This window comes from Lycium barbarum, chromosome 2, assembly GCF_019175385.1.
Source record: "Lycium barbarum isolate Lr01 chromosome 2, ASM1917538v2, whole genome shotgun sequence".
Classification (NCBI taxonomy): Eukaryota; Viridiplantae; Streptophyta; class Magnoliopsida; order Solanales; family Solanaceae; genus Lycium; species Lycium barbarum.
In genome coordinates, this window is record NC_083338.1 from 144,284,197 (window position 1) to 144,308,269 (window position 24,073).

Genomic DNA, 24,073 nt, shown 5'->3' on the forward strand with positions numbered 1-24,073 from the left:
CACTATCAAACTTCTCTTCCACTAATTCACATTGAAGTGCATACCAAAACTTTACGGAACCGCAAGTCACGAAAGCCAAAAATCAAAATCCCCATAAGGCAATTCTCATCCAGAAAAGGTAAAAAGGACGTTGGGCAGAATTTAGGTGGCATATCTCCCAATGTTATGCCTAATTTATTCCATTTTCTTGGCACGAAAACAGAAAAACACATAGCTGTTATGAAATATATTATGGATGTCCAATACACAAATATAATGCTTCTCCTCCACCATCTTAATGGTTCCTTCATTTTCCTCCACCATCTTAATGGTTCCTCCATTTTCTCATATATTGAATGCATATGTAGCACTATAAATAGAGGCATAAGTTTTCATATGAAAGACACTTGTAACACATTTTGGAAGAATAGTAAAAATCTCTACTCTTTTGTCATTCTATTTCTATGGTTTCATCCTTTAATATTGTGACTCTTTTAGCTTCATTTTATAACACGTTATCAGCACGAGACTCTGCCGTTCCGAGCAAATACTTTAAAGCCTCGAAGGTATTGATTTTCTATCTTTCTTTACTAATGGCAAATCTTACCAAACGTGAATTTGTAGCTTTAGATATATCCGGCAATACCTATATGTCTTGGATTCTTGACGCCGAAATTCACCTTAATGCGATGGGCCTGGCAGACACCATCAAAGATAAAAATGAGGCATCAAACCAAGACCGTGCCAAGGCTAAGATATTCCTCCGCCATCACCTTGATGAGGACTTGAAAATGGAATATCTCACTGTTAAAGATCCTCTTATTCTGTGGAATAATTTAAAAGATAGATATGACCACCTGAAGATGGTCATACTTCCACAAGCACGTTTTGATTGGCTCCATTTAAGGCTACAAGATTTTAAATCTATTAAGGCATATAATTCCGTCATGTTTAAAATTATTTCTCAGTTGAAATTATGTGGTGAAAATATTACTGATCATGATATGCTGGAGAAAACATTCTCCACTTTTCCTGCCTCGAGCATGCTCCTGCAGCAGCAATACCGAGAGATGAAATTCAAAAAATATTCTGATTTAATAGCACATCTTTTAGTAGCGGAACAACATAATGAATTATTAATGAAAAATCATGAAAGCCGACCCACTGGTACTGCCCCATTCCCTGAAGTGAATGAGGCAAATTTTCGTCATTCTAGGCGTGAAAGAGGTTATGGCCCCAGTCGTGGTCATGGTCGTGGTCGAGGAAGGAATTTTAATCATGATTCTCGTCTTGCACCAAATAATATCCTTCACCACCAGCAGTGTAAAAGGAAGGATGAAAAGCATAAAGCTGTGCAAAAGAAAAATTCAGAAAATAAATGCTTCCGATGTGGAGGAAAGGGGCACTGGTCACGTACCTGTCGTACGCCAAAACACCTAGTTGATTTGTATCAAGCCTCTCAAAAAGGGCAGAAAAGGATGCCGAAGCAAATTTTATTTCTGAAGATAATGTTGAGCCCATGCATCTAGATGTGGCAGATTTCTTTGAACTCCCTGAAGGGAAAATAGATCATTTGATCGGTGATAGATCTGTAAAAACTTAGATATTTCATACGTGTCGTTTGTATGTGGTTATGTTTCCATGTTTATGTAAATGAAGTGTGTGTAATGCTTTGTTTAAATAGTAATATATGTAATAAAATGTGTGTAATGCTTTGCCTAATCATAATATCTACTTTGATATTCACTTTATCTATTATTTCATTTTGAAGAATCTATGGAAATTCCTCAAATTTTATTTGGATCAATGACCAATCATGAAGATATTTGTGTGATTGATAGTGGAACAACACATGCCATATTCAAAGATGAGAAATACTTTTCTCACTTGTATAGAAAAAGGGGAAATATTAATACAATTTCTGAAAATTCAAAATTGATTGAAGGCTCCGGAAGAGCTACTATATTTCTGACTAAGGGGACGAAACTTGTTATAGAAGATGCATTATTCTCTTCTAAATCCCCAAGAAACTTATTAAGTTTCAAAGATATCCGCCGTAATGAATATCTTGCCATTACAAAGAATGTCTCCGACCAGAAATATGTTTTGGAGAAATTGCCAACTTTGTCTTCTGGTCTGTATTATGCAAAAATTAGTACAATTGAAGCACACTCGATCGTAAACCAGAAGTTTAATGATTCAAGTACTTTTATGCTTTGGCATGACCGAACAGGTCACCCTGGATCAATAATGATGAGACGAATTATTGAAAATTCAAATGGGCATCCACTTAAGAACCTGAAGATTCTTGAAAGTGGTGAATTTTCATGTGCTGCTTGTTATCAGGGTAAGTTGATAGCTAAGCCATCACCAATGAAAGTTGACATTGAATCCCCTGCTTTTCTAGAACGTATACATGGGGATATATGTGGACCTATTCATCCACCTTGTGGGTCATTCAGATATTTTATGGTCCTAATAGACGCATCTTCAAGATGGTCTCATGTATGCCTCCTATCGTCTCGAAACCTGGCGTTTTCGAAATTATTGGCACAAATAATACGCGTAAGGGCACAGTGTCCGAATTATCCCATTAAGGCTATACGTCTCGATAATGCCGGAGAATTTACGTCTCAATCTTTTGATGATTATTGTTTATCAGTTGGGATAAAAGTTGAACATCCTGTAGCACATGTTCATACCCAAAATGGCCTTGCTGAGTCATTTATTAAATGACTACAATTGATAGCAAGACCACTACTTATGAAAACACGGTTGTCCACTACCGTCTGGGGACATGCTATCTTACATGCAGCATCTCTTATTCGCCTCAGACCGACTCATTATAATAAATACTCCCCGTCACAATTAGTATTTGGTCATGAACCAAATATTGCTCATCTCCGAATCTTTGGTTGTGCTGTATATGTGCCTGTAGCACCACCACAGCGTACTAAGATGGGCCCCTAAAGAAGGTTAGGTATATATATGTTGGGTTTGAATCACCCTCTATTATTCGCTATCTTGAGCCATTGACGGGAGATTTATTCACTGCCCGATTTGCAGATTGTCGATTTGATGAAACAAATTTTACACAATTAGAGGGAGAGAGAAAAGAAATTAAAAGAGAAATTGTGTGGAAAGTTCCATCACTATCTCATTTTGATCCACGTGCCTCCGTATGTGAACAGGAGATCCAGAAGATCATTCACTTGCAAAAAATAGCAAATCAAATGTCAGACGCATTTACTGATTTAAAAAGGATAACTAAATCACATATCCCTGCAGAGAATGTGCCTATCCGAATTGATGTCCCAAAGGGAAATTCTACTAGTGTCATAGCCTCTGAATCTCATGCACGCCTGAAGCGTGGTAGGCCATTGGGTTCTAAGGATAAAAATCCTAGAAAAAGAAACACGAAAAATGATCAAAATGACACTATGAAAGAACTATCATTGAGTTCTTCTGGTGATGGGATAAATTTGAATCGATCAAAGATTATGGTGGATAATGTTTTTGCATATAATGTTGCCCTAAATATTATGAAAGACATTGACGATCAGGAACCCCAATCTATCGAAGAATGTTGACGAAGATATGATTGGCCAAAATGGCAAGAGGCAGTTCAATCAGAATTGAATTCACTTGCCAAACGTGAGGTTTTTGGACCTGTACTCCAAACGCCTAATGGTGTAAAATCAATTGGCCATAAATGGGTTTTTGTGCGAAAAAGGAATGAGAGAAATGAAATTGTGAGATACAAGGCACGCCTTGTTGCACAAGGATTCTCTCAAAGACCCGGTATCGACTATGAAGAAACATATTCACCAGTTATGGATGGCATAACATTTCGATATCTCATCAGTTTAGCTGTACATGAAAACCTTGAAATACATCTGATGGATGTGGTTACAGCTTACCTTTATGGCTCACTTGATAATGAAGTCTATATGAAAATTCCTGAAGGATTTAAAATGCCTGAAGCAATTAACTCAAAGTCTCGGGAGATGTATTCAATCAGATTACAAAGATCGTTGTATGGTCTAAAACAATCAAGGCGCATGTGGTACAATCGCCTCAGTGAGTACTTGGTAAAAGAAGGTTATATAAATGATGCCATTTGTCCATGTGTTTTTATTAAGAAAGCAAAATCGGAGTTCATTATAATCGATGTTTATGTTAATGACATAAACCTAATTGGAACTCCAGAAGAGCTCCAAAAGGCGATTGAATATTTAAAGAAAGAATTTGAGATGAAAGATCTGGGAAAAGCAAAACTTTGTCTTGGTTTGCAGATTGAACATTTGACAGATGGGATCCTTATCCATCAATCTGCTTATACCGAAAAGGTTTTAAAAAGATTTTACATGGACAATGCGCATCCTTTAAGTACTCCAATGGTTGTTCGCTCACTTGAAGTGAGTAAAGATCCGTTCCGACCTCAAGAAGAAAATGAAGAGCTTCTTGGTCCTGAAGTACCATATCTTAGTGCAATTGGTGCACTTATGTATCTTGCTAACGCTACAAGACCTGACATAGCGTTCTCTGTTAATTTGCTAGCAAGATATAGCTCTTCTCCTACACGAAGACATTGGAATGGAGTTAAGCATATATTGCGATATCTGAAGGGAACTAGTGATATGGGTCTGTTTTATACTAACAAAGGTAGTACAGATCTTGTTGGTTATGCAGATGCAGGTTATTTATCTGATCCACATAAAGCTCGATCTCAAACAGGCTATCTGTTTACATGCGGGGGTACTGCTATATCATGGCGATCCACAAAGCAGTCCATTGTTGCTACTTCTTCGAATCATGCTGAGATAATAGCCATTCATGAAGCAAGTAGAGAATGTGTGTGGTTGAGATCAGTGATACATTTCATCAGAGAAAGATGTGGCTTGAAGTGTGATACAAAATTACCCACAATATTATATGAAGATAATGCTGCATGCATAGCTCAATTAAAAGGAGGATTTATAAAAGGAGATAGAACGAAGCACATTTCACCAAAGTTATTTTTCACACATGATCTCCAGAAGAAAGGTGATATTGATGTGCAACAAATTCGTTCAAGTGACAATCCTGCAGATTTGTTCACCAAATCTTTGCCAACTTCAACTCTTGAGAAGATGATATTCAAGATTGGAATGCGAAGACTCCGACATCTGAATATTGGTCTTCGTCAGGGGGAGTGAAATACGCGTTGTGCTCTTTTTTCCTTAACCAAGTTTTGTCCCATTGGGTTTTCTTGGTAAGGTTTTTAATGAGGCAGCTCTCAAAGCGTATTACTAGATATGTGTATTTTTTTTTCCTTCATTGAGGCTTTTTCCCACAGGGTTTTTCCCAATAAGGTTTTTAAAGATGCACATCATCTATGGACATCCAAGGGGAAGTGTTATGAAATATATTATGGATGTCCAATACACAAATATAATGCTTCTCCTCCACCATCTTAATGGTTCCTCTATTTTCTCATATATTGAATGCATATGTAGCACTATAAATAGAGGCATAAGTTTTCATATGAAAGACATTTGTAACACATTTTGGAAGAATAGTAAAAATCTCTACTCTTTTGTCATTCTATTTCTATGATTTTCATCCTTTAATATTGTGACTCTTTTAGCTTCATTTTATAACAATAGCACATTTTTTAAGGAGAATAAATACACACTTTAGTCTTTAACGTCGCACAAAAGCAAAGTCCCCATTAAGACCCCCTCCCCAAATCCTAAGACAAGTTGACACATAAAATTAGTACATCCATAGTTACCAAGAAACTAGTAAACATGTAATTCTTCTACTATTCGGATCAATTTACACGCGACTCGATTAAATTGTACACGTTCAAATAATTTTAACCATTAAGACTTAGATGGAAAAATCACGCAACTCAATTAATTCGGCACCTGTTGAGATTTAGAGCTAAAACCTTATATTTTTTGCCTATTTTATTAATGGCTAAAATACCCTTAATGCCGATTTATGGTAATTATTGATAAGTACACTTCTCCTTGTAAGTTATTTGTTTTCTCTTATTATGAAAATAATATAAGAAGTTAAATTGTATGTAACAGGAGAGTCATAAAGTAAAATAATGGTAGACAAGAGCAGGGGTGGATCTACATGTGTTCGAGGGTGTTCACCCGAATACTCTGGTAAAAAATTATAGCGTATATATAGAGTAAATTTTTTGTGTTTATGTGCATATATTAACTTTTGAACACTCTGAATAAATTATATATATATTTTTTTTAAACACCTTGAATGAAAATTCTGAATTCTCCACTGGACTGGAGGGGTTGCTAGCACCAAATTCTAATATGTTCTTACCTGAGGGAGGGGTAAAAAAAGAAGTAAAGGTATGAGATTTAGGTCACGAATTCTTGTGCCCCAAATTATCCTTTTTTATGTAGAGAAATTAACCCTTGTACTGCCTTCAAAGTTAGTCAAGAATGAAATGACGACATAATTGGCTGTCTTAAAAGTTGCAATAAGGAATGTTGTGCAGCCACGTAACATAAGGCTATAATATCCACTGTACCCTTAATTAGACACACGTCTTCACATTTTTGGACTGTCATAATTATCAACCAATGTATTAGTCTCTATAGGTGGGTACTGAATCAGATTCATTACCCCTCCTTTCCCTTTCCTCAAAAACACCAAAAACTGAGAAATACAATACAATAATAATAAATAGAGAGAAGATAAGCCCAAAACCCATAGCATTATCTTAAACACCCCCACACCCACCGCCAACCCTTAAATTTCGTAATTTTCACTCCATACCATAAACACCTTTATTATCACTATAAACAGTTGACTCAAATTTACCAAAATTCCATTTTCAATTAATTTGGTGACAAAAGATGGCGATTTCAGACACAGTTGTAGGGAATTTAACAACGTTGTACCTGTTGGTTATAGCAGCAATGAAGGCATATGGATTGATGACTGGACAGAGTTACAGTGGAGTTTTTGTGCTAATTGTATCGACAGCAGTGGTAGGAAGTGTATTGATTTTGAGTCTGACGTGGGACGTGTCACGTAAAGCTAAGTATGCTTTGACACGTCATCATCATCATCATCCGAGTCAGCATAACAACAACCAGCCACGTCATCATTCAGATGAGTTTTGTCGAGGTGGCATATGTTGGCATGGTGTTGCTGTTAGATCTCCAGCTTCTCAGGTTCGGTTTCGGCTTCCTCAGCACCACCCGAATTAGTGATTTTGTGGAATGGTTAAAAAGTGAACTTGAGAGATTTTTCACTGTAAGTATGTAAATAAGTTTTGGAATTTTATCTTTTTTTAAGATGGAATATTGAAAAGTGGGGGAGGATCAGTGTAAACTAGTTACCGGAAAGAGAAATCAGCATCGGATTTAGGCATGTAAATAAAAATGTCTGTGCTTATTGGCGAACTGTTCTACGAGAAACTGAATTTTACTTACCAAAAATTTTTAATAGAGAGATTTACAATGTCTTCGTCATCAGGGACGAAGCTAGAAGGAAGTAAAAGGGTTTCGAATGAATCTCTTCACCGAAAAATTACATTATATAGTTTATACAAGATCAATTTTGTTTTTCAATATATAATAGATGTTGAACTCGACGAAAATCATATTTCCGCCCTGCACTATGTGTTATAGAAACTTTACTTTATCTTCTATGAACTACCTTCTTCAGGAAAATCACATCTTGTGTGTATGAGTGATATATATACACACATATATACACATTATTATTAGATGAATTTTTAAATTTTTATTTTATTTATTTAGACTAACATTTTAGAACCTTCTTGGTGGAAATCCTTTTTTTTTTTTTTTGCCACTTACTAGCTATAATATAAAAAGTTCTTATGACTAAAGGATTCAAAAGTATTACAGAACAATTATTTTTATCTTATTTATTTATACAGTTTAATTCTTCGATCTTCATTTGCTGTGGTTAAGTTGGTGGTCTCAGCTTATCATAATATTGTGCAGTCGATGGTCACGGATTAGGCATCCAACATGCAGTTGCATATGCAAAATTTTGTGTCAGTGATCGTTTATTGTCACAATTTGATTTGTACTCTTTGCTTAGACTGGGCCTATTTACAATATATATTTAGGAAAAGTATGCTAGTAGAAATTGAAAACAAAAATGTGGTTGAGAAACCCATGAGTTGTTGTAGTATGACACTGAGATGGATTTTCATAGAATGCACAGACAGTTGAGATTCATAGACACTTATTCAAATTTTAGGAAGGCAATTTGCACAAGTCTATGTAAATTCTGAAAGAGTTGCTTACAAAAATGTGTGAGGATTTGTAGGGGACTTGGAATCAAGGGCAAATTGGATAAGTTCTTTGATCTTTTTAGATTGTTGGCAAATGACGTACTTGAATAACTCAATTAACAAAGTTGAATTGAAACGTGTTCATAATGCTATGAATCATGAACTAGAAGTTGGGGTTTAGCCCATCTTAGGCTTTCTACATAGATGTGGTTGTGTTATATTTTCCTTTGGATTTGATAATTTGAAATTCCCGTTAACTAAATTAAAAGAAATGAAAGGGAACAATACAAATAATCCACATTTGTACGAATGAAAGTATGTCTTACTTACTAGGGACATGTTTAGTTTGCATTATCCTGGGCAGCTTGATTAGTGTTGTCATTAAGTTAGTTTCATTCATCGCCATCAATATAGCATAGTGCATCAAAATCAATTTTAACGCCAGTCTACTCGTACTAAATTTGTTCTTAGGGAAAATGTCATGTCAACAAATACTAAATTTGTTCCAAAATTGTCTTTTTCATTATCGACGTTTTCTATATTCAAGCAAATTACTTAACTTTTTTCCCCTGAGCATGGTAAAAAATTCAATACAAACTTTGCTCCAAATTTGAACTGGACTATCAGACCACAATGATAAACTTGCATGCTAGCTTAGCAAAATTGCTTAACATAGGCATATCAGCATTATGACACTTCAAGAACGCTTGAGGCAACTTGATCTTAATGCACGTCAAGTTGTAATCACTAATTCGCTAATTTAAAGTAAAATCTAATGTTTTGTTATATAATACCTAAGTGGCTAAGTCTACTGAAATATAGATCTCGAAATTGTCATCTATGGTAATTCTTTTGAATGCGGAAAATTCAATGTATCTCGCGTCACAATATATTCGACAGCAGCAGCAGTTGAATATATTGGTTCTGAGAAGATATAAGCAAGCATGGGCCACTTATGGCGTGAGTCACATGCGGTTAGACACGTAAGGTTTTTTAAGGGCATCTAGTTGACAAACCACTCGGTGCCAACCTCACTAGAGGCACCTCACTAGAGCGACCGACAAAATTAATTGTGTACAAAACTTATCTTTAAACTTTACCTTATTATTATCGTTCAAAGGGTGATCGTTGCGTCAATGAATGAAGCCCTCCATTGAGGTGCTAACCCATAGTGCGGCAGAGATGACAAGTGACATGAAATATGGCTATGGCAACAACATATAAAGCAACTATAAAAGTTATGCTTACCAATCGAGTAGGTGATTTTGAATTAGTTTTTTAGATTTTAAGCTGTTTTACTCTATTTCAATGTCGTAGAAGGAAATAGCATGTGGAGCCAACAACTTACTAACCTATCTACAACTACAACATCAAGCGCTAGTCAAACAGGGGTGTGAATGCAAAATGCGAGCGGAAAAATGGGCCAGACAGAGGCTTATTCAAGGATGTAGTAGTCTATGAGATTTGACATCACACTAAATGTTTAGAAATTTTTTGGGGATTTTCCAACCGGGTGTCCGATACCCGCTTTGGGATCCGACTAATCCAGCGTTGGGGTAAATTAAGGCACTCCCCACCAAAGACAACTCCATTCCTAGGAATCAAACTGAGACCCCTAATTAAGGATGGAAGCTACTTATCTCCCCACCACAATCTTTGGTTGTAAATGTTTAGACCTAGCAATAGCAAATACTCCCATCAGCAATTCAGTATTGAAAAGGTAAAGCAACATTCCGACAAGTCCAACAGAAATGAATATGAGAGGCGGAGGCAGTTATTATAAACATATCTTTCACAAAGAGTTCCAAACTAAGTAGCCATCAACAGTTTGAAGCAGAACTAAGAAACAACTTTGGAACAGATTCAAACTTTATCATGGTTAACAGAATTTAGAAACATAGCTGGGAAACGCCATTAGTCCAGTCTCTGAAATGCCTATCATTTCTTGAGATGAGGGAAACATGCATACACATCAGCTTTGGGATGCTTCGCCTCAGCGTGTTCTCTGCACTTAACTTCAGAAGTGGTGCAAATGAATGTCTGCATGCACACCTTGCACTGGATTTGACAATTAGCAAACGTTACAACAAACAGATAACATCTTCCTTGTTACCATCTTGTTCTTTGACAATTAGCAAGCACTAGGACAAATAAATAACAGTATTTAGATTCTGCTGCATATTGACAACTAGCAAGCACTAGGACAATTGAATAGCGGTGTTGAGATATCATCTTCCTTGTTTACCATCTTTTTATTCCCTTAGCCCCGTGGAAAGAGAGATAGTTTCAACAAGAATTATAGTTCTTGGATTGGACAGGATCATTCGTTTTAAGAGCAAGAAACCCCAAGTTTTAGTCCCTTGTAGAAAATCTTGAAAACTAGAAATCAAATGGCACCGTACTAAATCATAAAAACATATGTCATGCTTCTGCTTCTCCAATTCATTAGTCTCATTCTGTCCCTCTTAAATAGGCAAGACTTTTTGACTTCTGTTTCTTTCCAAAACTTTAGCAAAACAAACTCTTTGCAACTAATGTGTTTGGTATGACCGGGAAGAAAAAAAGATTGGAACTGTATGACTGGGAAGAAAGTTTCCAGATAATACCTTCCAAAAAATAAGTCACTTAGTAGTCAGCAAAATATTTTCCACGAAAAACTTTTTCTACCAGAAGGGGAAAAATAACTCTCTCTCACTTATGAACAAAAGTCATCTTCCTTCATAACTATCTTAACTTCTAACTTCACATCACTGTTTAAACAACTAGACATTATTATTAATCTTTTATCCTGCGAGTAATTACAACAACACCAACAACAACACAACATACCCAGTGTGAGGTTTGGGTAGGGTAGAGTGTACACAGACCTTACCCCTACCTCGTGGAGGTAGAGAGGCCGTTTCTGAAAGACCCTCGGCTCAAGTAGTGCATAGCAAAGCAGTTGGAAAAAGAAAATACAGAAGTAAAGAAGACATAGCACGTAATAGGGAAAGCCTTACATAGCATTCAGAAAAGGGGGGAAAGAAAAAAAAGGAGGGGGGGGGGGGGGGGGGGGGGGGGTGGAGCAGCAGTCACAGCAGCAAAAAAAAAAAGTAACCGAAGCACAAGAAACAGCACGTATTAACAGATAATCTATGAGTAATTGTTTTTATAAAAACACTATCCGATTTGCTAGCATTGTTATCAATCTTTACAGGACTACCTAGGTGAATTCTACCTCATCCGTGACACACAAAGAAGACACCGAGGTTCCCTAAATTAGCAAGGTTGCAATTGTAATAAGCCAGCGATAACATCCAAGCTTAAAAGTTTGACAAGAACTAGATCAAGCAAACCTATGATTAGTGTAAACAATAGCACCATTTTTTCATCGGAAAACCACTAATCCTTATATGAATCATCAAAGATTATTGCATCACTTGCAACTGCGTTCTATCTAACCATAATTTTAGCTATCAATTCAGCTTCTCTTAGATGCTATGACTCAATAACATAGCGTATAAACGTAATCCAAATTCTTCGCTATGTGATCAATTAGATTAACACAATTTGCAGCACGAAAAATCCCCTTTACAGTCCTAGACACAGAGATCTGAATAAATTTTGGTCTAGACTACAAAAATCTTCCAGGACTTAGACCTATCCTTAAAATTTTCAAAACTTTACCCAGTCAAAATCAATTAAAATCCTTTGAAAAAAAACCCAATTTTGAACCTAGATTTTTAAGCTGGTTGAGCAGAATTCTACAGATAAGGAAAAATTAATCCAAAATAAGGGAAAATTTCAGTGGAATTAACAAAAACCTGGATATTCATGGCCTTTTTGTTCGCCTCAAGCTGGCTTCCTGCACATACACCATAATCTTGATTTAGCTAAAAATTCAATCTTTGTTTGAAAAAAATTCCAAAAAAAAGAGAAAAAATTATGGAACAAAGTTAAATATGCATACCCTTTTGAGCTTTCATCTTTTCAGCGTTCTTTTCACGAGCCATCTTTGCTTTCTGGCCATTGCCTCCGCCCATTGCTTTGTTTTTCTTTAATCTTTCCTATACAAATTAGAGTTCTTTTTTTTTTTGGTTTTTTTGAGGAGTGGCTTTTAGAAGAAACCCTTTATATATATATATACAGAAGAGTATGGAGTGAGAAATTAGGGGAGTTAGGTGGTGAAATAAATGGGTATATACTATAGGGATATGGTTAGAGGCTGAGAGGAGAAAAAAAGGACAGATATTGGAAAGCCACACGAAACTGCAATTTACTGTTCTACGCGTTACTTTTGCGAATTTGCAAACGTTACATGCTTTGCCTTCTTTTTAAAAAAACAAAATAATAATATATTACTCGCATATGTTCATATCAAACCGCACCAATTTATCATACTAGTTACGAGAGACACGGGCTGAAGCTCAAGATATAAAAATAATACATAACTTTTATCAAGTAAGTGTAATTTGTGTCACATTTGTCTACTAAATAATTAATTTAATGCAATTGTGGGTTAATCATATTTTATTGATAAGTTTTCATAATTATTAAAACTTATTCATCACATAATTGGATAAATTTTAAAGAATTATTTTTGTGAAGAAGCAAGTTTGGTAGGAAAATTAGCAAATATCAGAGGGACAAACCTAATCAATATTCTATAAACACGATAAAGTATGATAACTACAACTCCGCGAAGATCATAAATTGAAAAATATTTTCATATTCTTATGATTTTATGAGAATGTAATTTTTATTTTGAGATAGAAATAGAACTCTTTTGATATTTATTAATGTTTCACTCATTTATTTCGTGGCCTTATGCTAGTTAAATATGGGTTTTAACCTTATATTTAGACGAAATTCAAGAAATACGCGAAATTTATTAAAATGAACCTCAAGAATCAATTTAATTCTTCATATATACTTTATGCTTAAAAGGATTCATTCCTAATTAATCAAATAAAACATTTTAAAGATAATCCGGTTTTGACTGATAGTGCTATCTTAATCTTCAACACGTTAAAAAAGATATTTATTTTTTGTATTTTTAAGCACATGTGATTTCACCAAAGAAACAAAATTTTGAAGGTTTAAAATAAAAAGGAAAAAATATGGAGAGGAACATATGACGTGAGATATGTTTGTAAAATAATACCTAAAAATGCTTCGGTTGAAAAAGAAAATTGGTTCAAAGTTAACTAAATTTTACCAGTCTAAGAACAAATAATGTGAAAAGTACTTCTTCCGAATTATATTATATGGTATTTTTAGCTTGAGCATATCTTTTAACAAATCACTCCTCCCTTAAATGTAAGAAGCCTTCTCACTAAATTATTCTTAATTAAATATGATTTCTTGGTTATGTAAAAATTTATCATAAATTTAAACAAAAAAAATACATGCTTGATTATATAATTTTTTATTTTTATTTTAAACTAAATGTAAAAATTAAAACCATATAATGCATTGTGTGGGTTACAGTTACACAACACACGGGCCAACTTATAAGAGCCCATGTGAAAGTGAATGAGGGCGGATAAAGACCATAGGGTAATTATGTGAGGACTACAAAATCCTAAAGATTATCCCTTATATTAAGTAGTAAAATTCATAATTAAGTAATTTAATAAGATAATAATTTGTATTATTTAATTATAGCTAAGTGAAAAAGTGTATATGCAAACACATTTCATGCATTTATTAGTTTGGTATAAACACCCGTTACAAGTACTCTCTCTGTCTCAATTTAAGTAGTTTTAGTTTGACTAGACACGGAATTTAAGAAATAAAGAGAGATTTTTGAATCATGTGATTTTAAATTAAAAATGTGTATAATGTACTAAAAATTCCTTTGAATCTTGTGATTATAAACTTACCATGTAGGATATTTGAATCAGTATTTTATAAGGCCGTACATTTTACTTAGCACGGGACTAGACGGAAGCCCCGAGGCATGGGGCTTATGAATCTTTAATTTTTTTAATTTATAATGTAATAAAATAGTATAATAACACAAAAAAAATTTTAAAAATACATTAATGATTTTAAAAAATTAAAAATGTGATTAAAGAAACTTCTATCATGATTTTACAAGTATAAATAATATAATGATGTAAAAGCTATTATGAGAAGCAAATTAACTCTAACGTTTTAACTTTCAAACAATAAAAGAATCACAATTTCTTAAACAACATTACTATCATACTATGCAATTTACCTCCACAAAAAAAAATTATCAATAAACATGTATTATAATTAAAATAATATTTTTCTTCTTCATAAATAAAAATAAAATTACTTTCATATTGAGACATAAACATGAAGATCAATGACAAGTGAAGATGTAAAACTCGGCTATCTAATTTTAAAAGAAATTGTTAATTGATATTCACCCTCACACTGTTTTCAAATAGTAAATATGCAATACTAAGGCTTGTAATTTGTGTTACTCTCAATCTTCATATTTTGTGTAAGAACTATAAGGCAAGCTCCGAGCGCTGGACGTTAGGTGTATTTAGAGTGTAAGCCTCGCAGAACTAATAAACCCCACACGTGAACCCCGGGGCGTTTTGCTAGTGCTCCGCCCATAATGAGCCCCGAGGTGAGTCATAAAATTGCTTTTGAAACACTTATTTGAATTGTCAACTTACTATATATACAAAAAGATACTCTTTGTGGGACAGATCAAAAAGAGAAATAAGACTCTTAAATTGGAAAGAATAGATTAATATTTACTAAAGCATTTGATTCCCCATGCAAATGTTACTAGTCTAATAGCTAGTATTTGATAGTTCTCAAAATTTGAGTCAGCGAATGATGAAAATCTGAATAAGAAGAGTTCTTTTTATGATTTTGTATGACACGAATCTAAATTAAATATGTCAAGATATCAAAAAGAGTTTTCTTTTTAAACTTTATATCATTTATTATTTTTACCAGTAAGTTCCATTTATCTTTCTTGCAAGAAGAATTTACTCCTCCAGTCAAACTGCGCGCCTCTGATATTAAATACTATGAATTTATTTGATAAATCGAACTTGGTAAATGTTTGACGTTTTAAAAAGATAAGTTATTTACTATTGAGAATTATTATTACTACTGTAATGAAGGAAGTACGATTAATTTGTGTGAGACGCTTAGATAGAGATAAAGGGGAATTGTAGATACATTTTTGATTATGCGCATATAATTTGATGTTGATTAGACATGATATTTTCTTCATTAATAGTACTTTGTTTAATACATTAGGGAAACAACTTCAATTAGTATAGTGGTATATCTTAAGACTGCAATATTCTCAAGAGACATATTCTACCATTCACTTTGAAATAATTTTATGTAAAATATGGCCGTACCATTTCTTTCGATGGGTAACAAGATAGCGGTGAATGTTCAGCTGAATAATAGTGGTGCGAAAGTAGTTAATTAACTGAGTAATATAGAACCTCGTCGTGAAAATATATAATATTGCATTGTATGATGCATCTAAAAAACATCCAAAATTGACAATGATGTGCAATCGTATCTGCTAGCTTAGGTCCGACAGTTCATTAATTTATCACAAAATTTGCATGCCTTTCGATAATGATTTAATTGTCATCAAGCATTGACGCCAGTGTCATGAATCATGCTACATTTTTGTTATTTTTATTTTGAAAATATTTTTTTTAAAATTATTTAGTTTGTCTTCAATAATATGATACTGTTATAGCCACAGAAGTGTCTACGACTTATTTTAGACCACAATATTTGAAGGTCCTATTTTAGGGGGGAAAATATGTATTTAATCAAGCACCTTCACATAAGAAGGGAGGAAAATAGTAATATTTATGCATTTTAAATAAAGACTTCATTTAATGCAATTTAGTTTGTTAAAAGATATACGAGGATTATAACATGGGGTTTATAATACGAGATTATTAATGGATATACATCTACCGGTAGCTGTTTGGTTTATTAGACAAAAAAACGAGATATGCAAAATATAAAATAAAACTTTGCGTTTGATTTTACAATAGGTATACTTACATACATTACTATTTCGAATTTTAATCTTAGTTTTTTTAAAAGGCTTTGGAAGAAGAGTTTTGGAGAATAAGAAAAAGGTGTTATTTTAGGTTTTTTTTCCCGAAATCATTAATCCTGCAATATAGAAGTAATATTAAAATTATGATATAACTAGTAATTATATCAAAATAAAAAAATAATTAAATATGGAATAAAATAATTCCAGGCCTTGGTAATGGGGTTACCAAAAAGTGGCAAAAGGAACTGGAGGATCAAGTCTATACAGCTGGGTGTCACTAGTAGTAGTGCAAATATGGGAGAAATAGGTGTGCATGCGTTGAAGATTTTGGCCAACATTAAAAGAGAGAGTAGGTAGATGGCAGGGGAGGAACCAAGTAGGTGAAAGAGGTACATCCGAAGAGTCCGGAACCAAGATGCCCCAAAAAAAATTATGTGAAACTAAAATACCTCAATAAAAAAAAAGTGATAAAAGTATCTTTATTACTGCGCTAAAGCAGTTCACGGAGACGGAACCGTTAACTGCTTTAATGCAATATTTTACTGCTTTATAGAAGCAATTAAAAAAAAAAATCATAACGCAGTGAAACAGTACCAAAAAAAAAAAATTGGCCAACTTTATTTTTTGCAACACTTAGTGTTTTTTTCCATACTTTGACCAATGATTAGTCGTGTGTCAAGACTTCGGAACGTCAATATTTTATATATAACCTGATTTTTTTCTGCGTACAATAATGTAGGCTCAATACATCAAGGATACGTATACGTTCGGATCGTTATTTTAGGGGTTGAAAAGGTGTCCGAAGTAAGTTTTGTTTGAAAAAACTTAGTGTTTGACTGTAAGGTTATTTTAGTCAACTTTATATGTCGAGAAAATTAGTCAGCTTTATTTTCAAAAATTAAAACCGCAGAAGTGAAATTGACAATCACAGCTACATTACCCTGAGATTTTTACGTTGAAATCTATTGCGTATCATCATCTTATAAGTAAATAAAACTAAAAATTTCAGGCCAATTTGGGGGAAAATTGAAATTGAATGGGATAAAAGGTATTTTTTTTAAAATCGGCTCGGCGGCGGTTTGTCCGCATAGATCTCGAAAAATACGCAAGTTCAAAAAAAAAACGCATAAAACGGACGTCCGAGCACAAAGTTATGACCATCTAAAGTTTGATCACTTTACAACTAGTTTTTCTCCCTATATTTTTTAGAATTATATTTATATTCAAAATAAAGTTATGTCGTGATTAAAAAATAGCACGCTTAAATCAAAACCTTAAAAAATAAATCATTTAAACCTTAAACAAAACTTACTTCGGGTACCTTTTCAACCCCTAAAACGACGATCCGAACGTTTTTCGTATCCTTGATGTATTGAGCCTACATTATAGTACGCAGAAAAAAAATATCAGGTTCTATATAAAATATTGACGTTTCGGAGTCTTGACACATGACTAATCGTTGGTCAAAGTATGCAAAAACACACTAAGTGCTGCAAAGAAAAGATTTATTAAAATAAGATGTTGCGATCTTTTTATGGAAAAAAACACTAAGTGTTCCTTAAGTGTGTTATTTTTTAATGCGTAACTTTATTTCGAATATGCTGCAAAAAAAAAAAAAATCGCGCAAATCAGAAGTCCGAGCGCAAAAAATTGCGTATATTCGAAATAAAGTTACGCTTTAAAAAATAACACACTTAAATCTAAACTCTAAAAATAAAAAACTTTAAGCTAATGACAACAAGTCTTTAAACAAAAATAGACGTCTATGTATATAGAACACTTAAACCTAAAGTTTACAAACAAAACTTACTTCGGGGCACCTTTTCAACCCCTAAAATGACGATCCGAACGTTTACGTATCCTTGATGTATTGAGCCTACATTATTGTACGCACAAAAAAATATCAAGTTCTATATAAAATATTGACGTTTCTGAGCCTTGGCACACGACTAATCATTGGTCAATGTATGAAAAGAAACACTAAGTGTTGCAAAAAATAAAGTTGGCCAATTTTTATTTTTTTTGGAACTGTTAGTTTTTTTTTTTTAACTGCTTCTATAACGCAGTAAAATACTGCTCTAAAGCAGTTAACGGCTCCGTCTCCGTGAACTGCTTTAGCGCAGTAAATTACTGCGCTAAAGGTACTTTTGTCACTTTTTTTTGTTGGGGTATTTTGGTTCCACATGATTTTTTTTGGGTATTTTGGTTCCGGACTCTACATCCGAACCTCCTTCAGCAAAAAATTACACCTATATATAAAGTTAAAATTATTTTTTATTTGCATATGGTACATATTGAACCCCTTGGCTTTCGTGTGTTTACCTTTTCATAGTTTAAACCTCCTTAATGAAAATTCTTATTCTGTCACTGATAGATGATATTAGTGGACGCTCACAGCCATTAATGTGTAGTGGAAGAAAACGGGGCACCAACCAGCCACGACCCCATCCATTATTAGTGGCTTTGCTTAGTAGCACTAGCAGTCTAGCACCATTCAAAAATTTCAGACCCTCTCGTTCGGAATCATGATTTTTTTATTAAATAAATTTAAAATATAAAGACGTAAAAAGATGAAAAAGTTAAAGAAATCTAACATATAATATATAATCATTAAAAAACTTATACATAGTGTTATTTTCTTATGAAAGAGTGTCAATTAACTTCCCTTTCAACAAGAATAATTTGGTTGCTGCCTTCCATGTGAACAAGTTGCATGTTTAGAAGCTCAAAGGCAATAAGAAAATGGCCACCTTTTGTTTTTTGATTTAGCCATTTGGCGGTGGCGGAACTAAGTAGAGAGAATTCGTTATAAGATAATCGTGTATATGTATGGTATAAACAAAATTTTTGGTCATATAAACTATTGAAATTCCTTAAAATTAGAGGGACTTATCCGTCGGTTCGGTCCGATTTGAATATTATCGATTTGGTTTATCTTCTATCTATTTGTAAATATGCTAGACTAATAACTGAATTAATAAAATATTCGTTATCAATTTTCAGCTAATCGGTTAGCAGTCCTTAACGATTTGGTTTTCGGTTTAACCAATAAGAGAATGCTCATCTAATTTCTTTTTCCTTCCTCGTATTTTCATTTGTTTATTTATACACTGTCTTGTTTAAACACTGTCTTCACTCTTGTTTAATTGAAACAAGATTCGATGAAAAACTATACAAGAATAGAGCTAAGACAAACTCAATCCAGTGACAAAGAAGCAAAGCAACTTGCGATCTCTGATCAGTGATCATTGTGTCAGATGGACCTTTCAAAACACTGCCAACCAGCATTTTTATTCCTATTTAACAGGACAAAGTTACCATCATCAAGTGAAACAGCTGATTCAACAGATGCAATAACATTTTTGCTTTGCCAAACAATTTTTCCCTTTGCTAGATCAAACAATATCATTTCCCTTGGAAAAGCTCAAATCTTTGCTAAAACTTTGACATTCCACCCTGTAGTTAAAATGGTTGTTTGCTCAATGCTAGGTATATAATTAAAGATAACAAGGTAATTTTAATAGTATGACGCTATTGGGTAATCGGTTTAATCATTAATTAAAATTGAAAAGCGAACCAATAGTCTAATAAAAAAATTATAAAACCTTTTAAAAATCGTTCACAACAGTATTATTTTATGTTCGGTTTATCGATTAAATCGGTATTTGCAAACCCCTACTTAAAAAAAAAAAAAAAAAGTCTTAGTAAAGTGACAAAGGAAGTTCAAATATTATTGTTGATCACATGTTCACATCCCATACATCATACTATACGATTTTTTTTTAACCACCTGTATAAATTCTAGTTTCGCTACTAAGTAGGCGTTTGGCCATAGAAACAAAAAAAAAAATCACTTTTTTTTGGAATTTTGGAGTTAGAATTGTGTTTGACCATAGTTTTTGTAAATAGTACTTTTTCGTTGAAATATACATTTTCAATAAGATTTTGGTTGTGAAAAACAAGTTTTTCTTGTTTTCAAATTTCAAATACAATTTTGAAGTTTTGAAAAAAGTGAAAAAAAAATCGGAAAAAAGTGAATAATTCTTATGGCCAAACGGGTCCTAACATTCGGCCACTAGTAATGCATTTTGGTGGAAGGTCAATTTCAAGGCAATAAATGACACTTGATTTTTCTCAACGTTTGCTTGGGCTCTTATCAAGCCAGCCCAGCTTTTGGTCCTGGATCAGTTCCTTTTATAAAGCCCATCTTCACAGACATCGCAAAAATCAGTTGCTTTCATGATGTATAAAAAGGAAAGCTTTATGTTCACTGTCTCACTGATAAAATTTTACTGAGCCCACCAAGATATTCCCTTTTTCGTGTTATGAGAACATTCATAGCTGTGACGAATTATTCGAGCCTGGATAAAAGATACTTCATCCGGATAAAAAAAAATGTTCACTTAGCCTTTTTTTTTGGTAAAAAAAATATTCACTTATCGAATCAAGAAAGAAATAACCTAGTTTTTTCAGATTTGTCCTTATTAAGTATTATATGATCAAATCTCAATGCCTATCTAATTAGGGGTAGTTTAGTTAAATTATCTATTTTTGTCTAGGAGTTAGTATTTTCTTAAGGGGTGTGCAAATGGCTAATTGGACTTTTTTTTGATCCGGAGGGAATAGATAATAAGAATTTAGTGGATATAGAGTGCCACATTTTTCTGATAATTGGTATAAATCTAATATAAACATGATTTTCTAAAAGTCTTTAATAATGTATATAGTCCAAGTCGAAAGAATAAATGTATCTACAATCCCAATCGACAAGGCGAATCATCTCTTGTCTTGGACTTAACTGAACCTCAAGAGTCAAGACACTTGCACAATTGACCATTATTTAGGCTACTATTTAGATTATGTTGACCCACCGTTTTGAATGCAAAAATTAATCTACAAAGTAAACAGGAATTGAATTCAAAGACTGGCCTCAAGAAGATCATACGGGGCAAATAATCCTATTTAGTGCCCTTTCTGACAATTTGTACCTTGCATATTTCCTTTTTCTTAACAGGCTGGATTATAAATATAACAGGAAAGGGAAATAGAAGTGCATAAGGCCTAAGGCCTGAGGAAAATTTCTATCCTAATTTTAATTCCGTAACAAAATTTCTATAACATTCCAACAATGCAATTTTGTGTCATACTGTCATTAATTATCGAATACTTGTAGAAACTATACAATCTTGACTTGTTCCATTCATTCACCAAGAGAGAATATATATAGGATACAATCTTGAACCCTAGTGAAACAAGGAAACTAAGATCGTAGTGAAACAAGAAAACTAACTAATATATGGTAATTAGTGAAACAAGGAAACTAACTAATATATGATAATTATCTCCCTACAAATATGCTACCAAATAATATCAAATAATATAAAGATATTATACCGCAATACCCCCCCCCCCCCCCTCAAGTTGGAGCATGGGAATAAAAAATGCCCAACTTGGAAAGCAAGAAGTCAAATTGAGTTTTGCCGAGAGCTTTGGTAAAAATGTCTGCCAATTGTGAAGATGTTGAAACGTGTGACGGAGAAATCAAACCTTCATTAATTGCATCACGAACAAAGTGACAATCTACCTCAATGTGCTTTGTTCGTTCATGGAAAACCGGATTTTTTGCAATGTGCAAAGCGGACTGACTATCACAAAACAATTTGATCGCCTTGGGATGTTGTATACCTAAACTCAACAACAGACCTCTCAGCCACTTCAACTCACAAGTGACCGCAGCCATGGACCTATATTCAGCCTCTGCAGAAGATCTAGAAACTGTGTGTTGCTTCTTTGTCTTCCAAGAGATGGGAGATTGACCTAGAAATACTAGCCAACCTGTCAACGAACGACGAGTAAGCGGACAAGCCGCCCAATCAGAATCACACCATCCCTGCAAAGTCAACTCACTATCGGCACGTAACAAAATACCCTGTCCTGGTGTGCCTTTCAAATAACGGACCACTCGTAAGGCCGCTTCCCAATGTTCAATCCGGGTTCTTGCATGAATTGAGACAAAATATGAACAGAATATGCCAAGTTCGGTCGAGTGACCCCCAAATAAATAGACGCCCGACTAATCTACGGTAGATCTCCGGATCCGACAACAAATCTCCATTTGCAAGGCCAAGTTTATGATTTTGCTCAATAGGGAACCCACTTGGCTTTGCACCTAACAATCCTGCTTCAGAGATAATATCAAGAGTATACTTGCGTTGACACAAAAACAACCCTGATGAACTACGAGCTACTTCAATACCCAAAAAATATTTCAGAGACCCAAGGTCTTTCATTTTGAAACAATCACTCAAATAGGCTTTGAAAGTTGCAAGTGCAGCGGAATCATTCCCAAAAATAATAAGATCATCAACATAAACCAAGATATTAATGTGAATATTCCCTCTAGTAAATGTAAAAAGAGAATAATTAGAATAAGATTGAAGGAAACCGTACCCTTTCAAAGCAATTACCAATTTTGCAAACCAACATCTAGGGGCCTGTTTCAACCCATACAGTGATTGGCGCAAACGACACACTAACGTAGGATCTGGACTTTCAAACCCGGGAGGGAGCTTCATATACACCTCCTCATCAAGGTCACCATGTAAAAAGGCATTATGACCATCCATTTGGTGAAGTTCCCAATTTTTGGATGCTGCAATGGCTAGGAAGGCTCGAACAATAGTCATCTTGGCGACCAGAGCAAAAGTTTCATTGTAGTCAATCCCCGCTTGTTGATGATTTCCCAACACAACCAAGCGCGATTTGAGCCATTCCACATCTCCATTTGACAAAAACTTGGTCTTGTACACCCACTGATTACCAAGTGCTTTCTTACCCGGAGGAAGATGTTCCAAAGTCCATGTACCATTGTCTTCCAATGCACGTATCTCTTCTCTCATTGAATGTCTCCAACCTTCGTGTTTCATGGCTTCTTTGAAGGTCTTAGGATCCTTACCCGAAATAATAGCTACAAGAAACTTACGATAATTTACAGAAAAATTGTCACAATTAATATAGTGTGCCAAAGGATAGGGAGTACCTGAGGATTGATTGTTAACAGGAGTTGTAGGGGACGGACTATTAGCAAAAACTGAGTGTGTCACATAATCACGAAGCACAACATATGAAAATTTCTCCCGAAAACCACGCCCCAAGCCACCTTCCACATTCGTGACTGGGGTATGGTGTTGCTGCCCTCCCCCCTCGCTGCCAGCGGGCGCTGGGTTCCCAGCGGGCTGTGCAGTGGCTGTTGGCAGCCCTTCAGCCTCGCTGCCAGCTGGCGCTGGGTTCCCAGCGGGCTGGACAGTGGCCGCTGGCTGCAGCTCGGCCTGGCTGCCAGCAGGCGCTGGTTGGGCAGTGGTTTGCGGCTGCTGCTCGGCAGCCTCCGAACTATCAACTTCGCCCCCTAATTCATCCCCGTACACCATAAAATCACGATCAATTTCAGCACCCTCATAAAAAAAACTAGACGAAATATTAACATCTTCCGGACAAGCAAAAGGAAACACATCCTCCACAAACTTTACATCACGAGAGATAAAAAATTCCTTCGTATCAAGATCAAACAACGGCCACCCCTTCTTACCAAATGGATATCCCACAAACAAACACTTTCTGCTCCGACTAGCAAATTTGTCACCCTGAGTTTTTTTATTATGAGCAAAGCACAAACACCCAAAAGTACGAATAGCATCAAAAGAAGGAGGTTTATTGAATAAAATTTTAAAAGGTGTTTTATTTTCCAATTTGGGTGTGGGGGTATGATTTATGAGATAAGATGCAGCAAGAAC

At 34.6% G+C, this 24,073-nt stretch overlaps 2 protein-coding genes across 2 annotated transcripts; one reads left to right on the forward strand and one right to left on the reverse strand.

The window, feature by feature from the left end:
* Window positions 1-6,533: 6,533 nt before the first annotated feature.
* LOC132627788 (uncharacterized) lies at window positions 6,534-7,406 on the forward strand. The gene has a single exon (XM_060343365.1). The coding sequence runs from the start codon at window positions 6,855-6,857 to the stop codon at window positions 7,209-7,211; it is 357 nt and encodes a 118-aa protein (XP_060199348.1). The 5' UTR covers window positions 6,534-6,854; the 3' UTR covers window positions 7,212-7,406.
* A 2,615-nt stretch (window positions 7,407-10,021) lies between these two features.
* LOC132627790 (uncharacterized protein At2g23090) lies at window positions 10,022-12,397 on the reverse strand. Its single transcript, XM_060343366.1, has 3 exons — window positions 12,219-12,397; window positions 12,073-12,113; window positions 10,022-10,327 (listed from the first exon to the last, which is right to left on the reverse strand). The coding sequence occupies exons 1-3, from the start codon at window positions 12,289-12,291 to the stop codon at window positions 10,208-10,210; spliced, it is 234 nt and encodes a 77-aa protein (XP_060199349.1). The 5' UTR covers window positions 12,292-12,397; the 3' UTR covers window positions 10,022-10,207.
* Between the last annotated feature and the right edge of the window lie 11,676 nt (window positions 12,398-24,073).

What these genes read in the sequence shown, in the direction of transcription:
- LOC132627788 (XM_060343365.1), top strand. Translation starts at nt 6,855, where the DNA reads ATGGCGATTTCAGACACAGTTGTAGGGAATTTAACAACGTTGTACCTG.
- LOC132627790 (XM_060343366.1), bottom strand. Translation starts at nt 12,291, where the DNA reads ATGGGCGGAGGCAATGGCCAGAAAGCAAAGATGGCTCGTGAAAAGAAC. An exon ending in AAAGATGAAAGCTCAAAAGG is followed by an intron (nt 12,114 to 12,218) that starts GTATGCATATTT and finishes GTGTATGTGCAG; the next exon opens with GAAGCCAGCTTGAGGCGAAC. An exon ending in AAAAGGCCATGAATATCCAG is followed by an intron (nt 10,328 to 12,072) that starts GTTTTTGTTAAT and finishes TGTCAAATCCAG; the next exon opens with TGCAAGGTGTGCATGCAGAC.